The sequence below is a fragment of the Stigmatopora nigra genome, chromosome 16, assembly GCF_051989575.1.
Source record: "Stigmatopora nigra isolate UIUO_SnigA chromosome 16, RoL_Snig_1.1, whole genome shotgun sequence".
Classification (NCBI taxonomy): Eukaryota; Metazoa; Chordata; class Actinopteri; order Syngnathiformes; family Syngnathidae; genus Stigmatopora; species Stigmatopora nigra.
In genome coordinates this window covers 9595001-9616059 of record NC_135523.1, presented here as the reverse complement: position 1 = coordinate 9616059, position 21059 = coordinate 9595001, and the positions used below count along the sequence as shown (strand labels likewise).

Genomic DNA, 21059 nt, shown 5'->3' with positions numbered 1-21059 from the left:
AAAACTTGCAATTCGCCAGAGGATGGACAGATTGAAATTGAAAATCACCTGCTGATTGCAGTATTTTCTTCTTCTTCACAGTTTACCTATGTTGTACTTCCACACAATCAAACAGATTTTGCATTTGTTTAATCCCTTTTATATCTTTAAGTTCATCTCATAAAAATGAGAGCAGTGCTTATATAATTGTTTTGTGTGTGTGTTAACTACAGTGACTTCATAGTATTTCATATAACGTGAATACCTTTTAAAATATGTAACACAAAAGAACACAGATCCCTTGAATAAGGTCTGCTGTACCTGAATAACCAACAAATGAGGTGAGCTGTCCATTTTTGGGAAAAATGCCTTTTATTTGATTCCTAAAAACAAGTATATTCCTTTGCACAGCCACAAAGGGATATTAAATTATGTCTTGATCTATCATTTAAAGAATGCTTACAATGGCTCACCATGGATTAAAACCTCTACTATTACCTTGTCATGTGTTGTCTGGGTGGTTGTACAACACTTCATATTTTTACAAGACAAAAATGGGTCACTTGTCCCGGTTGTCTGGCTAGTTTGCCTTTCCAGAGTACCACTTAAAACTGAATGGCACCCTACTTGTCCAGTTTGAAGAACTTCTGTTGTAGATTTTGTGTCCTTGTCATTTCCACTTGTTTGAGGGAAAGCCATGCTATCGCAAATGACATAGAAAAAAATGTCAAATACATTGTGTTTTGCTCTAGTTTTTGTTTGTAGCAATATTCATAAAATCTGCTTTGTGAAGAAATCAGAAAAAACAGTAAAGCCTTGAAACAAGTACGTAATGCACTTTCATTTTAGATAGTAGATTTGTTTCAAAATTAGAACAGTAGCTCATAAGAATTTTTGACTTCACATTTCCCCTGTATATGCAATAAACAGTGGCATCTTTTTAATCACCTGTGAAAGTGAGAAGCAGGTGTCGTTTCTTCTCGATTGTTTTGACTTTTTACCTAGGATAATATAGAAGACAACACCCATTAATTATTTGAATGGGCCAACAGGAAAAAGTTGTTTAATAGCCTGGCAAATTTTAATAAATAGAAATATACTAGTTATGTCTGAGTAACAAAAGTTCAACATGGAGGGGAAAAAATACGGCTGACCTTCTCAGGTCGCTGATGCTTTGTATGTGTCTACATATTGTACTGAAACCACAGCGCTCCCAAGTGCCAACTGTCATTCAACAATCTCTACTTTTTACTGCATAATCTTTGGACTATAAGGAGTTAGGTCTCCCCAGCCCTGCCAAGACATCCAGCCAACCGTTTACCGGTTATTCATTGGAGGACGGTGGAAACTGTTCAGTAAGAGCCAAAACATTTTGGTATCTGTTTTAGGTTTCTATTGTAATGATTAACAAAGGTACAAAAAACAAACTACCGTATTTTCACGACTATAAGGCGCACTTAAAAGTTAAATTTTCTCCAAAATAGACAGTGCGCCTTATAATCCAGTGTGCCTCATATATGGAAAAGACAGAAAACCAAAAACGAAAAACCACCACTGTCGGATATTAAAAAAACACAAACGCCTGAACTGAAACAGTACTGTTAAATATGCAGATGCCACCTTAGTTTACAAAATCTTCCATCATATAGCTCCTCCCCCACTGCAAGATTTTATATTAAAAAAAATCCAAAACATCAACAATGGCTGGCTCTAGAGGTGACTGGGTAGTGAGTGCTTCATACCTGGAAGTAAATAGCAATTACCGTATTTTCACGACTACAAGGCGCACTTAAGTCTTAAATTTTCTCAAAAATGGACAGTGCGCCTTATAATACAGTGCGCCTTATTGTCGTGAAAATACGGTAGGTTTTTACTGACATCAGGATATACTCTATGTAGGCCCACCACCCTAGAAAAAAAATATAGAAAGGGGTATATTGCTATATCTTTACAATTCTGCACCCAATCTCGATCATGTATCTTCAATTTATATTCATTCTTTCATTTTCCATACAGCTTATCCTCACAAGGGTTGTGGGGGCATATACCAGCCAACAATGGGCACGAGGCAGGGAACACCCTGAATTGGTGGCCAGCCAATTGCATGGCGCAAGGAGACTGTCAAACATTCACGCACACACACATTCCGAGAGGCAATTTAGAGTGTTCAATCAGCCTACCATGCATGTCTTTCGGCCAAGGGAAGAAACCAGAGAACCCAAAGAAAACCCATGCAAGCCCGCAAAGAAAATGCAAACTCCACAAAGGAAGGTCTGAAACTGGAATTCAACCCTCAACATCTTCACACATATTTCATCTATTTAGAAACATCCTAAAAATATCATCACAGAACCTTTAGGCAAGCATAAATGTGTAGGTGTGTGTATGTATGTGTTTTTTATTTTTCAAGACCTGAGATGTTGACTGCTTATACGCAGGGACTTCAGGAATGATATCGTTGTAGATAGGATCATCTACAGCCAGCAATATAATGTGCAGCCTGTTAAGTCTGAACAGTAGCTCATCCACTGATGTTTCCAGTTCTTCCAGGTAGTGAGTCTGATGAAATAAAAAGGTGTGTGATTTTAGGTCATTTATCAGTACATACAAGCAACTTTTTGTCTAACCGTGTAACCAGCAGGAGGCTTCACTGGTTTCTCATATCCAATGATTTTACAAACTCTCCCTCTAATGTAGTCGCCTAATTCCATCAAAATGCAAACTTCTTTGTTGCTTTGCAGTGTTTTCTTCCCTGATGAGCACATAATGGCCATCACCTAAAAAGATGAGATGGATAATGAAACAGAGTAACCTGGACAAAAAAAAAACCCCAATATTGAGCCACTTGTACCTCAGCAGCACAACATAGGCCAAACGTTCGGAAGCTGTGGAGTGAATGTCCATGATGGAGGAGACCGCCATTGACCTTCTTGTCCCAGCTAGGAATGATCAATGTATAAAGATAGCGTATAACCAGCAGCAAGATTACAACTGACGTCTAGGGAAAAAATTGAGGTTTGAATTAGTTCTACAATGGGGCAATGCCATTTTAGTTAGGGAAAATTATTTGACTTGGCTTACAAAAATTGGTAGTGAGCAGGGCAAGAGGGTCATAGATCTCTTCTTCAACATGCTCGCACACTTTACAGTGAGAATGAGGAGCAGAATACCGCGAAGGGAGCGAATATTCTGCAAAATACAACCAATTTCACAAGGTTGTGTGCAACAGAAAAATAGTTGTTTCTCTGCTCTCACCTGTTCCCTGGCAGCCAGGGGGGTGATGTCCAAGTGTTCTTGGTCGTTGTTCCTCTGCAGAAACTCCACAATCTCCATGGCGTCCACAGAGCGGCAAATGTCATGATAAGTGTTCATGAAGATCGCTATTTGAAGGCCAACCTAAACCAGCAAATTTTTTTATGTATATGAATATCAGGAAGTGAATGTAAGGCTTTAATGCACAGCCGTGCTTTGACCTTCAATTTTTTTAAATTTTACTTGTAACAGGTCGTGTCCTTTTAGGGTTCCAGTGATAGCTATTACTTTGTTGTGTACACTAACTGGGTTATGCACACAGCTGCTTGAAAAGGATTATCTCGACCTATGAGTGGCCTGATCTAAAAGTTCATTGAGGTAGCTGTTGCACGTACAGCAATAAATCTACTTAAGAATGCCTTTATGTACGAAAGTTTCAGGTTACAAATTTATAATATGCAAATGAGTTATTCAAGATACAAAAAAATCCACGTTACGAAATGCCCCAAAAAATAAATGCATTTCCTTATCCGTTATTTTATTTTGAATTCCCCATTTTAAGCTATTAAAAACCGTACCAATGCAACGTGGCAATATTTTCACACACACGCACACACACATGGCCCACGTAAAACTCTAAAATGTACTACAAAGTGGACGGTTTTCGGCCCTTGTAGAACGAGCTCTTGCTGTCATCTGGCTTTTCAGTGGCACACAGCACATTTTCATATGCTATATTTATTTAAAGACATTAATAAATCATTTCCTTATAATTTTCTCTCATTTTTGTGCATATCCTCACATCTTTCATACGAAATTGGCAGACTTTGACCAATTTTAAGGGGTTTAGTTGGTAGTTGTGTGAGGACTGTGGAACCAATTAGAGAATTTACGTCTAGAGTACACCTCTACTTACGAAATTTTCAAGTTACAAAAAACTTCTTGGAACCAATTAATTTCGTAAATAGAGGTATGACTGCATTTTTTTTACTTTTGAATGAAACATTGTTACGTTAACAAACTAATTTCAACAAATTTCACAACAAGCAGCAGTTGCGAGGCAGAGCCGCAGATCACTAGTATTAGACAATTCTAAATGAATACCCGAGTGTATCCTAAGAGTATTTGTACACTACTGTATTTATCATATTTTGTGATGTCACACATACATGGATACAGTTGCAGGATGCTGTACAATATCCAATCAAGCCTTTTTGCCATGCAGTGCTAACTTGAATCCAAAGATGCAGCAAAGACAAGCAGAGGAACACCACCTAGATGCAGACAGAAAAAGTGAGTGAACATGGGCTTTGTCATCAAATCTCCTGACTGTTGTGTTATACTCATTACCTGACCAACAGAGACAACATAGTCCCAAAAAGTAAAGTTGTGGTAAACCTTCGCTGATTGGATTATGGCTGACATCATCAGGGAGCCAATGGGTTTCTGCTGGGCTAGTAGGGTAGCAGTGGTGAACAAATCAGGTGCAGGGCTATACACAGTGAATTGCACCTTCACGACCATGCAACTGTCACACTGCAAGACCCTTAGTCTGTCCATGGCCTCCGACCTATGGAAGGTGAAGGAAGTTCAATGTTAGTGTTAAGCCGCTACCACAAATACCGCATTTACCACAATCTGTGCAGCTCGGACTGCATGCAATGTTGGTCATGTATCCATTTGCGGTCCAAATGAATGCGGTCTGTATACGGCACCTAATCCCCAAAGTTCCCTTTTCTTTTCTCACCAGGAAGTCTTTTGTAACCTTTGCTACAGTTCTTTTAGTTTTTTGCTGTTTTTACTTTGCTCACCACCATGTCTGCTGTCTGGAAATGTTTTTAAAAAGTGAGTATATGCTAAGTATTGAATGAGTCACTTCCTAAATACAATAGTTGTTTCTTTTCTACCCTAAAACCGAACCCCACGACCATTCATTCATTTTATGACCCACTTATCCTCACAAGGGTCGTGGGGTGTGCTGGAGCCTATCCCAGCTAACTACGGGCACCGGGCAGGGGACACCCTGAATTGGTCACCAGCCAATCACAGGGCACAAGGTGAACTACAAACCCAAATAATTGAAAGATTATTTCTACCAAAATCGAGTAGCAGCTATAATTAAACCAAGCCTAGTGACCATTTGAAAAATTTAAGATGAGTAAATTACAGTTAGTGATAGGAAAAAAATAATTATACTCACACCAGATCAGTCCAGGGCACTAAAAATAGTGTGTTACTGTAAGATCACAACCCCCAATATTTGCAGTCAAGCTAAAAGTAGTTGGTTAAACCTAGAACTGTTTTCATAGGTCATTTTCTATGAGTGAGAATGTCTTTTTACAAGTCATTTTTTATATATAATGCTTTAGATTGATATTAAGTTCATCATATTGTATTGTTTTATAATGTTATATTACTGTTTTATAGAAATCTAGAATCTAGCCAGTGTGTGCCTGTAAGAGTTTTTTTTTTAGATTGCATGCTATGCCTAGTTTCTAAGTTTAGGAATACATGTATATAATGTATGAGCTATTCTCTGCAATTACATTCGCCTTGCCCTCGCCAACAAGGACGAAGTTGTCAGTGTGAAATGCCCTGTCTCTTGGAGGCTGTTTTGACTGATCAGTGCCCAGCTCCAAAGTGTGGTGAGTATGGACACAATGTGGGCAGAGATGGCCATCAACTCCTCTGCTGTGATTGATTAGCATTTGTGGGACCAGCAAAATTACTTGTATTCTCTGGCTGCCTTGATGTACATTGACGTGTCTGGGGTCAGATCAGTGGTTAGAGTTGACAGTTTTATTACAGGTAGCGCAAGTATCACATTTCCCCTTATCGAAATAATAGAGCAATCCTTTCTCCCTTAATTTTATCACCTACCCTGCAAATATGAGTTGAAAAGGCTAATCTGTTATGAAGTTATGGAAAAACATCCATACCACCCATCCTTCAAAGGCATGACGGGGGTTGCTGGAGCTTATCCGAGCTGTCTTCGGGCGAAAGGCAGACTACACCCTAGACTGGTCGTCAGTTATTCGTAGGGCACACAGAGAGATGACAATACGCTCCCACAACCATACTGCCACCAGCAAGAATTGAGCCCAGGCCTGCCCACACCAAATTAGGCGAGTAAACTGCTACATCACAAAGGGGCTACATGGAAAAACATGTATTCTTTTAAAAAAAAAAAAACTAACCATGAAGAAAAGAAGGGGGGTGTCAAATATTTTGTGAAAAGTAATATTTAAAAACAACAGACGGACTTATGTTTAAAAATAATACAGTGTGTAAAGGAGGGGGCGGCATAATTTGTGTACTTAGTATGGCCGAGTCGAACTGCAGTGCCCTTTCCCAAGCCCAGAGGCACACTTTGTGCAGCAGCGACATGTGTAGGTGGGCATTCAGATGATCTTTTCTGAAATAAAAAACAGATGGCCCCAAAATGCATGAATGCAAGAAGGTAAAAAAAATACACTTTTAAACATTGAAATTGATAGAATTGAAAAAATACTAATAATGCTTTGTCACTGGCCCAGTGATGCAAATGGTTAGCACGTTGGCCTAGCAGCTCTGGGGTCGTGGTTCCAAATCCAGGTACAGTCCATCTGTGTGGAGTTTGCATGTTCTCCCCGGGCTTGCGTGGGTTTCCTCCGGGTACTCCGGTTTCCTCCCACATTCCAAAAACCTGCATAGTAGGCTGATTGGGCACTCTAAAATGCCCCTAGGTATGAGTGTGAGTGTGCATAGCTGTCCACCACACCAGTCTAGTTTGTTAAAAGTGCAAAAAGTGGATCGCAAAAACCTGCACCCACAGCGGCCGGTTTGCCCACCCATGATCCAGACACAGCTGTGGAATTAGGGGGTGTAGTTTGGTGGCCTCAGTATTGCATCACTGCTTTTTGCAGATGATGTGGTTATGTTGGCTTCATTGGGCCGCGTTCCCCTACTCTCTCTCACTAGAACGATTCGCAATCAAATGCCAGGTGCATGTAGCCGAACAACAATTCACACTCACATTTACACTATATAATGGATGCGTATTCACCCAAACTGTACAATCGAGTTAACAATCAACTCAATATGCATTTTTTAAAAACTGGGAATAAAGTGATAAAATTCAGAAAAGCATGAGAATATTTAAACTGGAAGGCTGGATTTGTAGGCAGACATTCTACTCCACAATTCTGCCCCAGAATTCAGCATTAAATATGATGGATTGCAATTCTCAATACACATATGTAGATAATGCTGGTCTATATTTGGTAGTGAGATTGTTTAGTAATGTGATTAGATTAGATTAGATTAAATAAGATAACTTTATTCATCCTGTATTCGGGAAATGTAATTGTCACAGTAGCAAGAGGGTGAGAAAACAGACACAGGAAAAGACATTTTAGACATAAATAAATAGGTAATAAATAAGTTAATAAATAAATACATAAATAAAAATATAAATAAATAAGTGTGTTGCTATATAAATGTACATATACATACATACACGTAACACACCATGCTATTTACCATGAATAATTGATTTATTCTACTCACTCTGCAAAGCTTTGCTGTCCACACAATCGGCTGTCCAATCAAGATGTATGAACGTTGGGAAATATCAGACTATTTGGGGGGAAAAAATGATTGTCAAAACCACAATTACATTCCTCCAATTGCAATTTATCAGGCACAGAAATTCACCTTATTTTCTGTAGAGTTATTCTTGTACAGTAAATGAAGTATACTATGCTGCGTCCAGTTCCACCAGTCTTCATATTTCTGTATTGGCATGAATGTAGGCTCATCTTCCCTACTACCACAAATGGCCAGTCATTTCAATTTCCATCATGTGTGCTAACATTGTCTAAGTATTTTTTTGTGTTGATTACCCAGTAAACTGTTGTCGGACAGCATAATTGAGCCGGTAGTGGTCATTGAATGAGCTCTCGTGGGAAATGCACAACATCAGGAGGAACATGGCAAAATAGAAACAAAAATCCCTGAGTGACATAGAGAAGAGATATATATTGTCAATGATTAAATGCTTAAATAATATTCCAAAACATTAATGTTTGCTTTGACAACGCATTCACCTGAAGGTTTTATGAATCAAAGCCTCACGTCTCATGCGTGCTCGAATCAACCTCAGCTCTTCAACACTTGGTGGACACACAAGCCTGAGAAATCTAGCTTGCCGGCGGTTTTGAAGACACTGAAAGTTGGAAATTATCCAGTTTCAATGGTGGATTTAAGACGATAGATTATTATGAAACTGAATCTATTATCACCTTTTCAAGGTTACAGCTTCTCTCGGACTTGGCAGGAACATTCTGCTCTGCTTTAATGAATATTTTGAAGGAACTATGAAACGCTGTTCCATTTCTGCACCAAATAGAGACTGTCACACTGATTGCAAAGATCTGCGAGACAGATAAATATGATATGCATTGTAGAAGTAAAAATATGTTACGATTTTAGAAGGGAAAACAATTTACCACAATTGGCTGGATGAAGAAGATGCATAGCAACAAAGAAATAACAAGAGAATGTAGCCAAAGTTGTATCTTACTCTTCTCGAACCTAGAAAGAAAAACACAACACTGATCAAGCATTCATTTGGAATACATTAAATCAGTGCTTCTCAAATAGTGGGGCGCGCCCCCCTGGGGGGGGGGGGGCGGTGCGATACCTGGGGGGGCGCGTGTAACCCTGGGGAACAGGATTTTATTTGGCCGTACTAGTATAAAGTGTAATTGCGCATCCACAACAGTAGCTAGCAGTGGCGCTCTCATTGTTACTTCTGTCATGTTTGTGAGAGTGCAACATTTCACATGTTGTACCTATAACACTTTTATAAAATGATTTTATTTATAGTCACGGTGGGAAGTGGGGGGCGCGAATAGTTTTCTTCTTGCTAGGGGGGGCCTAACAGCAAATAATTGAGAAGCACTGCATTAAATCAATCATTTTCGATGCCGCTTATCCTCCCAAGAGTAGTGGGGGTGATGGAGCCTATCCCAGCTCACTATGGTTAGTTGGCAGGGTACATATTAGATAAATATACACCTTTGATGATGCAGTCTACAAAATTGCAAGAACAATTAAAAAATATTGTTAATTTAATTCCTCTTTGACTCTTTCAACCAAAGTGCAACATTATTGAACTAAAGAATAGGCAATTTTTTGGGGTATGTTCCCCAAGGGAGATTTTACGAGTTCAATTGAAATGAATGAAGAATTTCGTGAGGGTTTTAATCAGTTACATGGAGAACAGAATAAACAATGTCAAAATGTTTGGTGGAATATAAAATGAATGACACAAATGTGTTGTTTTTGAGGTGGCCCAGCCTCTTGAGTGAGTAGCGCGTCTGCCTCAGAGTGGGAGACCAGGGTTCAAATCCAGGTCGTCCGTCTGTGTGGAATTTGCATGTTGTCCCTGGGCCTGCGTGGGTTTCTTTGGGTACTCCGGTTTCCTACCACGGTCTAAATACATCCATGGTAGGCTGGTTGGACACTTTAAATGGCACCCGGGTATGAGTGTGGGCGTGAATAGTTGTTTTTCCCCTTCTCCCCAGCGATTGGCTGGCCACAAATTCAGGTTGCCCCCTGCCTCTGGCCCGAAGTCAGCTGGGATAGGCTCCAACACCCCTCGCGACTCTAGTGAGAATAAAGCGGTTCAGAAAATGAGATGAGCTGTTGTTTTTCACCAAAACACTAAGATTTGGTGGGAACTATAAACCTATTGGTTTGTGTTGGGTCAACAGGATGCACGGTTGCCTTTTGATTTTTTCTTCTCAACATTTTGGCATTGGAACAGTGATTGGGTGAAAAATTAAAAATGTCAAATAGGTGCCAAAGTTCTTGTAACAAAAATCGAAGGATCATTTGCTTTTGTCAAACCATTCTTACAATTTGCTCACACGTTGGCAAGAATGTGTTGTTGTTATGCCTGCAGAGAGTGCCAGCAATTGTTGCAAATTTTGGGACGAAGACATTTTGAAAGAAATATATACAATTAGTACTATATAGAACGTGGCCAAATACCTCAGTCCCAATAGTGCAGAGAGCAGTAGAGCAGCAAAGGAGCAGAACAAACACAATGCCCAGGCTAAGTAGTAACACCACTGCCATGTTGGTCTCACTTGACTCCATCTCCATTCTAGCTGGTTAAATACACAAAGATGCCTGCTGTTTTGAAAGCAGGCAGCCAGGTGAAAGCTGCCTCCCTCACTTCCATCTTTGGAAATGGCTTCTTCTTGAATGCCAATATGCTTCTGAATGACTTCTGTCTGGATTCCACTCTCCTTGGTGACCAGTTTCTCTGCATCCTACAACAAAAAATGACTCATTTGCTATGTGGAAAAAAATGGAAGGAGTGAGCAATTAGGGATATGACCTGATATTTGTGATTGAAAGCTTCTGTGTCATCCACTGCAAAGACATCACGTGATGATACATTGATAAGGGACCTAAAATGTAATTCTTTAGTATTGTGAGATATACATTACCTTCACAGGAGTCCTGATCAATCTGTGTTACTCCGTCTTTCATCGTCTGCTTCAGTTTTTGCACTCGGAAAAGTAATGTTATTAGTGATGCCAGTGGCAACGCTGCAACCACACTTAATGCTCCGGTCCTCAAAGACACAAATGATAAAGCAGAAATCCCATCCTCAAAATGCAGCTGTAAAAAAAAAACATCGGCATTAAAAATCTATTAAGAATTGAAAAGGAAATACATTCTATTGTTTTAACCTACCACTTCATCCATTTTTGATATGATTAGTGCATTGACACACGCATACAAGGCAAATAGCAATAGGCATACGCTAAGTCTTTGTGTATGAGTGAATGAGTGTGGTCGAGGGCAACTGTACACAGACATCCACATGTGTAAGTCAGCCATGTAGTCACCCAAAGTCAGTAGTAACATCTGCAGGCAGGGAAATAGAAGAAAAAAAATGAATGTTGGATCTTAAATGGTACTTCAGGTGATCAGCTGAAAATTAGGAACCGTTATAAAGTCCAGTTATTAACTGAGGTTTCCTTACACCCTTCAGTTGCTACTGAGTGGTAAGTTAGGTCATTGATAATGTTATAATTTCCATGAAAAAAAGTTATGGATTAACAGTGCTTACACTTATCTTCTTGTTTGCTATTAAAACATCTGAGCTAACCCCTTAAGAGTGGTTCAATGCATTTTTATTTATCTTTTTTCTATTAATCATGTTTTTCTCCAGGTGACCCTATACACTTTAATACACTTAATAGCATTTATCAGAGCAACTTTGTGTGTGTGTGTGTGTGTGTGTGTGTGTGTGTGTGTGTGTGTGTGTGTGCGTGTTCTTTAACCATGTAAGGTACCTGAGTCAGGCCTATTCCATGAGTACAAGCATGAAGCATTCTCTCTACTTTGCCATCATCTTTATTGACAGACAACCAGCACTGGCTCAAAAAGATCCATGTTCGCCCCTCCATGTTAGTTTGTCCCACCTGTGATTACACAAGGTTATAAAGCAAGGCATGGCAAAACTTAAACAACACAACTGGAGAGTCTTACCTCAGATACTTCCACGAGTTTGAGGTATAAGTGCGGTGAAAGTCCTGAGTTGTCATGCCAAATGTGGATGCCCCAAACTTCACCAAGGCTCTGCGCTGTACTGTGGTTTCATTAAATATAGGACGTTCATATCATGCTATAGTAACTTAAATATTTTGTCTTGCTGCATAAAAGATATTTGAATATGCTTTGAAGTAACCTGATTAGAAAAGTGTCTCGTGAGTTCCTCTTGAACAGAGTGCATCCTGGGACATCAAGTTCTGTAGTCTGTGACTTACTGCTGGCACCATACAGTACTATATAAACCTGAAAATAGTGCATTTTACCAATTAAAGATCTTTCATTGGATGCCTGTAGTAGGTGTATGGTGAAGAAGTAGATAAAAGATGTACTTTGGCACTCAGTCTGTACGATGAGCAGAGGCCAGTGTGGATGGTAATAGTATAGCGATGTGGGTTCAGTCGACAGTTGTCATTTAAGTAGTGGACTCGTTGATTCTGTTGGGAGATGACATCTTCTTTCTTGCATGCCAGCCATGCTGGGATGTATAGACATGCACACAGCAATAGGATAACCAGGACAGTCGTGTCAGTGGACTTACTGAAAGGATAAATGATAAAAATTACAAATATTTCCACAAATTTGATATACTGTTTTAAACTAAGATGCGTGGAAAGTCATCATGGATTGATCTACTTAAATCTGAAAAATAATTGTGTAAATATCGTTCACTTAGTTTTGGTTTTAGTAAATGCACAAAGAACATTATGTAGCATATATGGCATTACACAGTATAATTAAAAAAAATGTAGGTACATTTATGGTACTTGATCTTTTAACTGGACTCTGTTTTATTTGTTTGTCTTTTAAACAAATGTAAGGGGAATGTCACCTAAATGATGGGTCCAGGTCAGCTGCTTCATAGAAACACTGAATCTGATTTTGCACCATGCTAAGCGCCTTCAAATGGTAGCAACTGGGATGGACAGCAAGTGGCAAATTGAGCAGAATCTCAACATGTTTTAGTGTTTAAACATGAATAGCCTTAGAGTACCTGCAATTAATAGCATCACTTCTATCTGTTTGGTGTGTACTGCAGCCCATTTGAGACCAAGTTCCAGATGAGCGGTCAAAGGACAAGCACTGGCTGGCATGCACCTCTAGAGTGTAGTTAATCTGGCTGCTCAGGTGCTTATTTCTGGTTGGTTTACCAAAGTTGCTGTTTAATAATGCCAGGTAGCCAACCCCTGGAGCTAGAATAGAATTCATAATCAGTTTAATCCATAGTATCGTATTTTTCACACATAAATCCCACCTGAGTATAAATCGCACCAGCCAAGTAATGTATAGTGAAGAAAAAAAATGTAAATAAGTCGCATTTTTGGGAGTGCAATTTTTAAATTCGATCAGAAATCAAGAGAAACATGTTTTTCAGATAACTACAAACTAAAAGAAACAGGCTGTCATGTTCAGAGAGAGAAAAACATACATAATTCGCACTGGCGTATTAGAGGCAGGCCCAGCTAAACTATTAAAAAAATGTGGTAATTTATAATGGAAAAAAATGAGAATTCAGAAGAAAACTTACTACTAAGGTAGGATTGAGGAAAGGTGATGCGACTGGTGTTGCTCCCCCAAAGGTGAATTTTATTCAGGTGGTTCATGCTAGAAGTTGGCTTCGCAAACATCCTACAACAGCAAAAGTTAAGTAAAAGACACAGCTATAAAACAAGCCAAACTACAACAACTCTACCGGAAAAGCAGCATGATGGGAAATGGCCGGTTGTATGGCATCGTGAATGCGACCCTCAACTGGATGGCCTGCTGTAAATGCTCCTGAGTAATGTTGAAGCTGTGATAGTTGATACGGTTTCGTAGTAGGACATTGTAATGTACAGAATCTTTCTACAAGGCACAAGGAAGGTCATAACATGTTCAACTGAAATTATATCTATATTGATACATTTTCTGAACCGTTTATACTCACGAGGGTCGCGGGGGTGTTGAGGCGCTTATCCCAGCTAACTATGGGCAAGAGGTGGAGGCTACTCTGAATCGGTGGCCAGCCAATCATAGGACATAAAGGGATGGACAATCATTCCCACCAACACTCATACTTAGGGGCAATTTAGGGGCAACCAGCGTACCCTCCATGTTTTTGGGATGTCGGAAGAAACCGGAGTACCCAGAGAAAAATCCACAGAAACCCTTGACACAGTGAGGACCGACCTGGGATCGAACCTTTAACTTGAGAACTGTGATGCAGACGCGCTAACAATGATCACGAACACTCTAAATGCCACTAGGTATGATGAATGTACGCGTGAATGGTTGTCAGTATGTCAGGTGGCATAAGCTCCAGCACCCCTAGAGACCCTTGTGAGGATAAGTGGTATGAAAATAGAATTATATATATATATATATATATATATATATATATATATATATATATATATATATATATATATATATATATATATATACATATACATATATATACATATACACATACACATACACATACACATACACATAAATATATATATATATATATATATATATATATATATATATATATATATATATATATATATATATATATATATATATATATATATATATATATATATATATATATATACATACATATCATTTTTTACTTTAAAAAAAGTGTGAAAAGCATGCTGAATAGAAACTAATAAAAAACAAACTTTGCATTTTTGTCTTTGCATCTCAACAATGATTGGCTGAACAAGGGATCGAACTGCAATTTTTCTCCCTGTGCTGCATTTATACAAAGCCATTTCCACAACTGGTCCACTTATCTGCAAAATAGAAAAATCAAAGGATCAATGATTTCAAAGATTATATGCCCAGACTCTCCTCACCCTGACATTATTGTTGGTTTGGGTCCAAGGTGAGTGTTTGAGTTCATCAATGAGTCCAAGAATACATTCTCCCCTTAGAGAATGAATAAGGGATGGAGGTAAGTAAAATTTTACTAAGCCATTGCTAATAACTGACACAGATGAGTTCTGTCGTGCAATATAGAGAGAAATGAGGCCGCCATTGACCCTGTGCTCTTCCATTGTGTTGAACAAGGCATGTTTCTAAAAAGATATTAATACATTTGTGAAAATATGGTTATAATACAGACATTAATAGTATTTAATCAAGGCATCTCACCAGAATGAGGTTAATGGCAGTTTGTAGAATATTTTCCACAAGTTGCTTAAGCTGCTTTGTTCTACTTGCTTGCAAATAATCACAGGTTGAAACTGGGTTTACCCCGTCTTGTTGGTCTGATGCCACCATGCATGTAACATCAGGTGTGTCAGTTGTTTTGGCTGTAACATCATGAGTGGTGACAGTAGCCTCGAGGCAGTATGATAACATGGTGACTAGGATCTTAAGTGTCCTCTGGTCCAGTTGGTACAGTTTTGGATTACTAAATCGAGAAAGGTTCCCTGCGATGGCCTGCACGCAGGCAGCCACTTGTCTGACACTTGCCAATGTTACCTAAGAAGCATTATTGTGTGTTAATTGTTTTTCAGCCAACATTAACAGTGTGTTTTTAGGGAAAACTTTTAACATACCTGTTTTGTAACTTTTAAAAGATCTTCGAGAATGCCTACGTTGTCTATCATTGAATCCTAGTATCAAAAAACATGTTTAAATGATCAGCAGAGAACAAAAAAAACAAATAAATACATTGTAAACTGTCAGGCCTCCTAAAGTTTTGCTGATTTTTTTTTAAAGATTGTGAAATTTGACAAGCCCTGTACCCTATATGTTGACATATTAGTTCTGTAAGAAAGGTATCAAAACTGTGGTGGGGGCAGATACTATAGTCATACCTTTTCATAACATATTTGGCCCTCTTGCCATCCCCCTGTTTCTCTTGCAAATTCAGTTCATGCTATTTTTTTCTTTTGTACTTTGGTGTAGTTGTGTTTGCTGGCATGCTACATTGGTTCAACTTTATATGCAGTATGCTGCTGAAACTGTTTTGTGATCCACTTTCAACAATTTACAGATGCACAGCCGCCGGCTTTCATAGGCTTCCCCATCTAGCACAGGCAATGAATAAGAAAAATGAATAAAATAATTTCAATTAAGAGGCAGGCTCAGAAAAGCGGGTTTGGGACTTTTTGCTTTTTTGCACGGCAACCCGCTCGTAACATAACATGAACAAATTTAAAAGAACTAGGATTACGATGCAGACACACTCAAAAATAAGTTTAATTTAACCTTACACTAAAATTAATCCTAGTTTTGTTTGACATTTTGATACCTTTCTTCTCCCGGGTTGGTTCTATTTGCCCCGCCTCCACATTGACTTTCAGTCAATATCGAGGGTTGTTTGAGTTTGTATTCCCTTTAAAATCTTCCCAAAATGATGCACACAAATGTCCTCACAATAAAACAACGCACGACCACTTGCCAACGAGAAGTAGTATACCATGCCATTTGCACTGACTAACAGGAAAAAAAACTCATTAAAAAATGCAACGCTCCACCCAGTGCTCGCAGAGACATTACACGAGGGAGTTGCGGGGAGAGAGACAGTGCCCATGATGTTCTTATGAGCAGCATCTCACGTACGCTGTCTGCTCGTCTATCAACATTTGTCTCCTATCTCAAGATAAATATTTGCCCGAATGTTACTCGTATCTTGATTTTCTCGTATGTCGGGCTACTTGTATGTTGAGGTACCACTGTAATTATTAAGCCTGTTGATTTATTTTAATTTTAAATTGCCTTACATGATGATATGTATGTTTTTGGTGTTGGATTTATCAAATACATTTCTCCCAAAAATGTGACTTATACTCCAGTACGCCTTATATGTTTTTTTCTTCTTAATTATGCATTTTTTGGTTTGTGTGATTTATACTCAGGTGCGACTTATAGACCAGAAAATACAGTAATTGTGGCAGCCCTCAATGACAGACAAAATAGCTCGCTGAAAGATTTACAGTAAGTACTACATACTGTAACTACAGAGATGAATTTGTCACCCTAGAATTAGAGCAGGAGTCTCCAAACCAGTCCTAAAATACCTCTGTGGGCACTGAGTTTTTTCTAACCGATCCAAAATAGTCTGTTTAACCAATTATGTTTCTGCTTGTTCTGTTTGTTGTACCGCTACACTTTTGTCCATTGGGGCTCAACTAAGTGTTTTATTTTCTGCTTGTACCTGGTCCCTTATTTCCAGATTGCACATAGTGGCTATGAGCACACTGCGTATATGCCGCTGAGTCTGTTGGTCTGCCTGGCTGTCCAAACTGAGTCGATTCAGGATGCTGGTTAACAGACTGACATAATTGCAAATCTCTGCACTATTCCCAAGCAAAATCAGCGCAGAGAGATTGTTTAACCCATATTGGGACCTGAAAACAAAAGAGAGAATGGCTACAATTTTTTTTTAAGGAAAATATTTTAAATTGTACTTACAATATTATACCAGGAGTATTTGAGGAATTGTTTCTCAAGAAGCTGGGCAAGACTTTTACAGTTACAGGGCAGACCTTAGTTGATGATCCATACATGCTGCTTTTGATTTTTGTGTATACAGTCACTATTCAAAAACATGTGTCAGGTCAAGTACCCACACACTTCTACTTCATACCTGCCATGTTTGGATCCTAAAAATGTACCTTTATAGTCATCAGAGGGATGTCCAGATGGGAGGCTGAAGTAGTACTCAAAGTTCCTCCCCTGGTACAATATTCTTGAAGATTTGTTACCAACACTGAAACTGTACTCATACAATAAGTCCTTTAAAATAAGAAAAAACAATTATTAACAGGAATTTAGTTTACAGAGACTAACAAAAAAGACCAACTAAATAGATTGGAAAAGGACATTCCGGCCATTTGGTGAGAAAATTGTCTCGCAAACTTGATAAATTTACATTTGAGGTTATGACAAATAATGTTAACAAAAGATGTTAAGGTAATCTTTAAATGCCACATTTCTTCGCCTATAAGCCGCATTTGTAAAAAAAAATGATGACAGAATGAAGGGTACGGCTTATTTGCGCACAAGACTTACAGCGTTGCTATACTCTTATTCGCCAGTAAATGCCGGCAAATTAACATTTACTATTTGTGCTTATTTTACTTGATGAATAATTAACTTCCTTATGACATTGACCCTAATAATGTGCTTTTGGTTCACACAGTATCTCAGAAATACCACATGCAGTGATTTTTCTTGATTTCCCATCAAAGTTACACATTGTACTCCCTATTAAAACCATGAATATTGAGGTGGAAATTGTGAATCAGAGGGCAGCCTATACGCGAGAAATTGTAAAATTAAACGATTTTAAGGCCATTTTAAGGGTGCACCTTATACGTGGGGAGGCTTATATGCGAGAAAATATGGTAACTACTTATACTGGGACAATGGAATACTTTTTTACCGCTCTCCCTGAAGTGCAGAAAATGCTGAAGTGTGTGTACAACTCCAGTCCTTTACTTGGTTGCACCTGGCATGTCATTCCTTTAGGAACAGGCTTCGTTCTCAAGAATAGTTGAGTGCGGCCTACAGTAATACTTTGTGATTCTTAAAAAAAAAAAAAAAAGTCAGTTTGATCAGCATTTAGTAGTATTAGCAAACATTTTTCTTAAAGAAAGACTCACTGGCTGTGACATCCAGCATGTACATGCTACCTGGTTTCAGACTAAAAGGCATGAAGGTAAGCAGTGCGGAGTTAGTTCCTGCAAAATTGTGACAGCATTAAGACGAACATTGTCAAATCAACGAGATAAAATTCTTTGTGTCTTTACTACCTGTTTTGTTGTAGAACGTAAAAAACCCAGCCTCTATAAGCTCCCGAGGAAGGTCTAGCAAGGTTTGGTACCGAATCACCAACCTGGGACTGGACTCCAAAAGATTGCTTCCCTCAATGTCATGTGACGCGGTGCTAATCATTGGGTCATCTCCTGGTTTCAGGGTTTGAAGTTTGACATCTAAAAGTGCATACTCTTTATTAATAACTAAACTCTTAGGTTAACATTCTCACATGCATCTAAATAGGAAGTACTTGAAATGCTGATATATAACTTTTCGTCCCACGATTAGCGATTACACGCTCAAAATTAGGACGACAGACCATTGATGTGCACAGGTGAGTTGTCTTATAAAGTGGGTTCTCCACTACACATCACCTTGTCCCATAACACCCAAACCTTTCCTTATTTCCCTCTTCATATCCTATTTCTTATTCTGGGTGTATCCCCTCCTGACATAATGTTCGAAAACAATCATAATGGCTCGTGATCAGTACCCAGGCTGGTTTGCGTTCATCACACCGCCTAAACATGCCGCATTTTGATCATTATTACCTTAGATAAAGTTTCGGCTGGGCTTTCTCCAGCTGTAGCCACCACAAAAGCATGCCTGTTGTCTTGAGCTCCAAACTAGGTGCATGGGAAGGGCTATAATTTATCACACATTGGAAACATTTGTGGCGCAAAAAGGACATTTGCCCTTATTAACATGATTAAGTGACTGTCATTCATTTTGCATTTCTGCTTTTTTCCATTAACAAGGGGTTGTTGAAGCCTATCCCAGCTATATTCGACAGCAAATAGGGTGTACTCTGAATTGGTTGCCAGCCAATCTTAGGGCACAATAAGACATGTATCTTTTTAGGATGTAAGAGGAAACCGGAGTGCCGGGAAAAAGATTGCCCGTGCTCAGAGATAAAATGTAAACTCCACAAAGGAAAGCCTGAGCCCATCCATGATTGAACCCTTGGTCTCAGAACTCTGAGGCGGACATGCCAACCACTCACTGGCTACCTGGATGATCAAGTTAATGGATGTCCAATTTAATTGGGGAATGCTAGTTGTGATTTCTGAATAAACAACACAACTTAGACCAAGGGAGTACACTAAACTCATCAGTGGCACATTAAAACTGTTTCTTTATTTAAAGACACTCAGCTTTACATTTCTGTGTCCAAGCAGTTGAACATTAAAAAAATGGTATATTTTTCTAAGGAAATATGCACAATATAATGACATAAAAATCCATTTGAAATGTGTAATACTGAGGTTGGACTGCTGGTGCAGACTACAGCTGCACCACATAATTGAATGATTATACATTAATACCTCAACATACGAGTGCCCCAACATACGAGCAATTTGAGATACCAGTAAAATTTCTGGCAAATATTTTGTCGCTTTCTCTCTCCCCTCCACGAAATCCGTCTAATTTTAGTACTATTAAACACATTGCAGTACTAGTATTAAACGACTAGTTCTGTGTTACTTTGTTAATAGAGGGCAAATTAGAACAAATAAAAATGTTTTTCCAAACCAATATCCTGTTTTTGGTGGGGGTTTTTCAGCTGGTTGGAACAAATCAATTAGTTTTTAGTTCATTTCTATGGGAAAGGTTCATTTGAGTTACGAGTAAATCAACATAGGAGCTCAGTCCCGGAATGAATTAAACTCGTATCTCGAGGTACCACTGTACAATGTTTACCAGTTAGTCTCCCTGCTGAGGTTCCAGGCTCTCCCTCTGCCATTTGCAAGGTAACGTCATAATCTGGGTAAGAGTAACAGACGAGAGCATTTGACAACTAATGACACTCAAATCATGCTGGCGCCTTGAACATACCTTGTCCATCTCTAATGTCAGCACTTTCCAAGTCTGTAGAGGAGTCATAATCAATATCAACTTTACGTCCAATTTCCTTTTGATGCAAATGGACGGTACGATCCCCGAGAGCATTCGAGTCCAGAGACTCTTGAAGGCCAATCTCCTTTTGGGGATGATAAGCGGGCTTCTCTCCTAGCCATGAAAAGCATTATATGTTAAATAATTCATTCAATCTGACCACATCCTTATAAACTGCAGCTTTTCATTTCATTTGCCCCAGAATAATTTTTAAATGTAATGAAAATACCTTTGTAGATTCAAGTGAATAGCATCAGTTTTTAACCACTTTTGAGTCATTGCTGTATTTTCCAGATGATGAATAATGCTTTTTAAAAAAATAAATAAATAAATAAATAAATAAAAAAAAAAAAAAAAATATATATATATATATATATATATATATATATATATATATATATATATATATATATATATATATATATATATATATATATATATATATATATATATATATATATATATATATATATATATATATATATATATATATCTATATCTATATCTATATATATATATATATATATATATATATATCTATATCTATATCTATATATATATATATATATATATAT

At 38.4% G+C, this 21059-nt stretch overlaps 1 protein-coding gene across 1 annotated transcript in view; it reads right to left on the bottom strand.

Moving 5' to 3' along the window:
* Nucleotides 1–382: 382 nt before the first annotated feature.
* pkd1l1 (polycystin 1 like 1, transient receptor potential channel interacting) overlaps nt 383–21059 on the bottom strand; it is a 30120-nt gene continuing 9443 nt past the window's right edge. Inside the window, 43 exon segments of the mRNA XM_077735746.1 lie at nt 383–679; nt 928–980; nt 2392–2538; nt 2607–2756; nt 2831–2977; nt 3061–3168; nt 3235–3375; nt 4401–4505; nt 4582–4801; nt 4864–4946; nt 5778–5997; nt 6296–6384; nt 6569–6646; nt 7780–7848; nt 7927–8035; nt 8115–8225; nt 8319–8437; nt 8514–8645; nt 8721–8805; nt 10270–10553; nt 10622–10656; nt 10734–10908; nt 10984–11157; nt 11589–11717; nt 11785–11884; nt 11984–12090; nt 12177–12384; nt 12677–12760; nt 12839–13037; nt 13373–13473; nt 13538–13689; nt 14496–14609; nt 14673–14894; nt 14971–15303; nt 15381–15437; nt 16985–17177; nt 17242–17365; nt 17445–17565; nt 18215–18357; nt 18435–18512; nt 18585–18764; nt 20290–20352; nt 20425–20598. Coding sequence (XP_077591872.1) covers nt 439–679; nt 928–980; nt 2392–2538; nt 2607–2756; nt 2831–2977; nt 3061–3168; nt 3235–3375; nt 4401–4505; nt 4582–4801; nt 4864–4946; nt 5778–5997; nt 6296–6384; nt 6569–6646; nt 7780–7848; nt 7927–8035; nt 8115–8225; nt 8319–8437; nt 8514–8645; nt 8721–8805; nt 10270–10553; nt 10622–10656; nt 10734–10908; nt 10984–11157; nt 11589–11717; nt 11785–11884; nt 11984–12090; nt 12177–12384; nt 12677–12760; nt 12839–13037; nt 13373–13473; nt 13538–13689; nt 14496–14609; nt 14673–14894; nt 14971–15303; nt 15381–15437; nt 16985–17177; nt 17242–17365; nt 17445–17565; nt 18215–18357; nt 18435–18512; nt 18585–18764; nt 20290–20352; nt 20425–20598 — 5957 coding nt within the window. The 3' untranslated portion in view covers nt 383–438.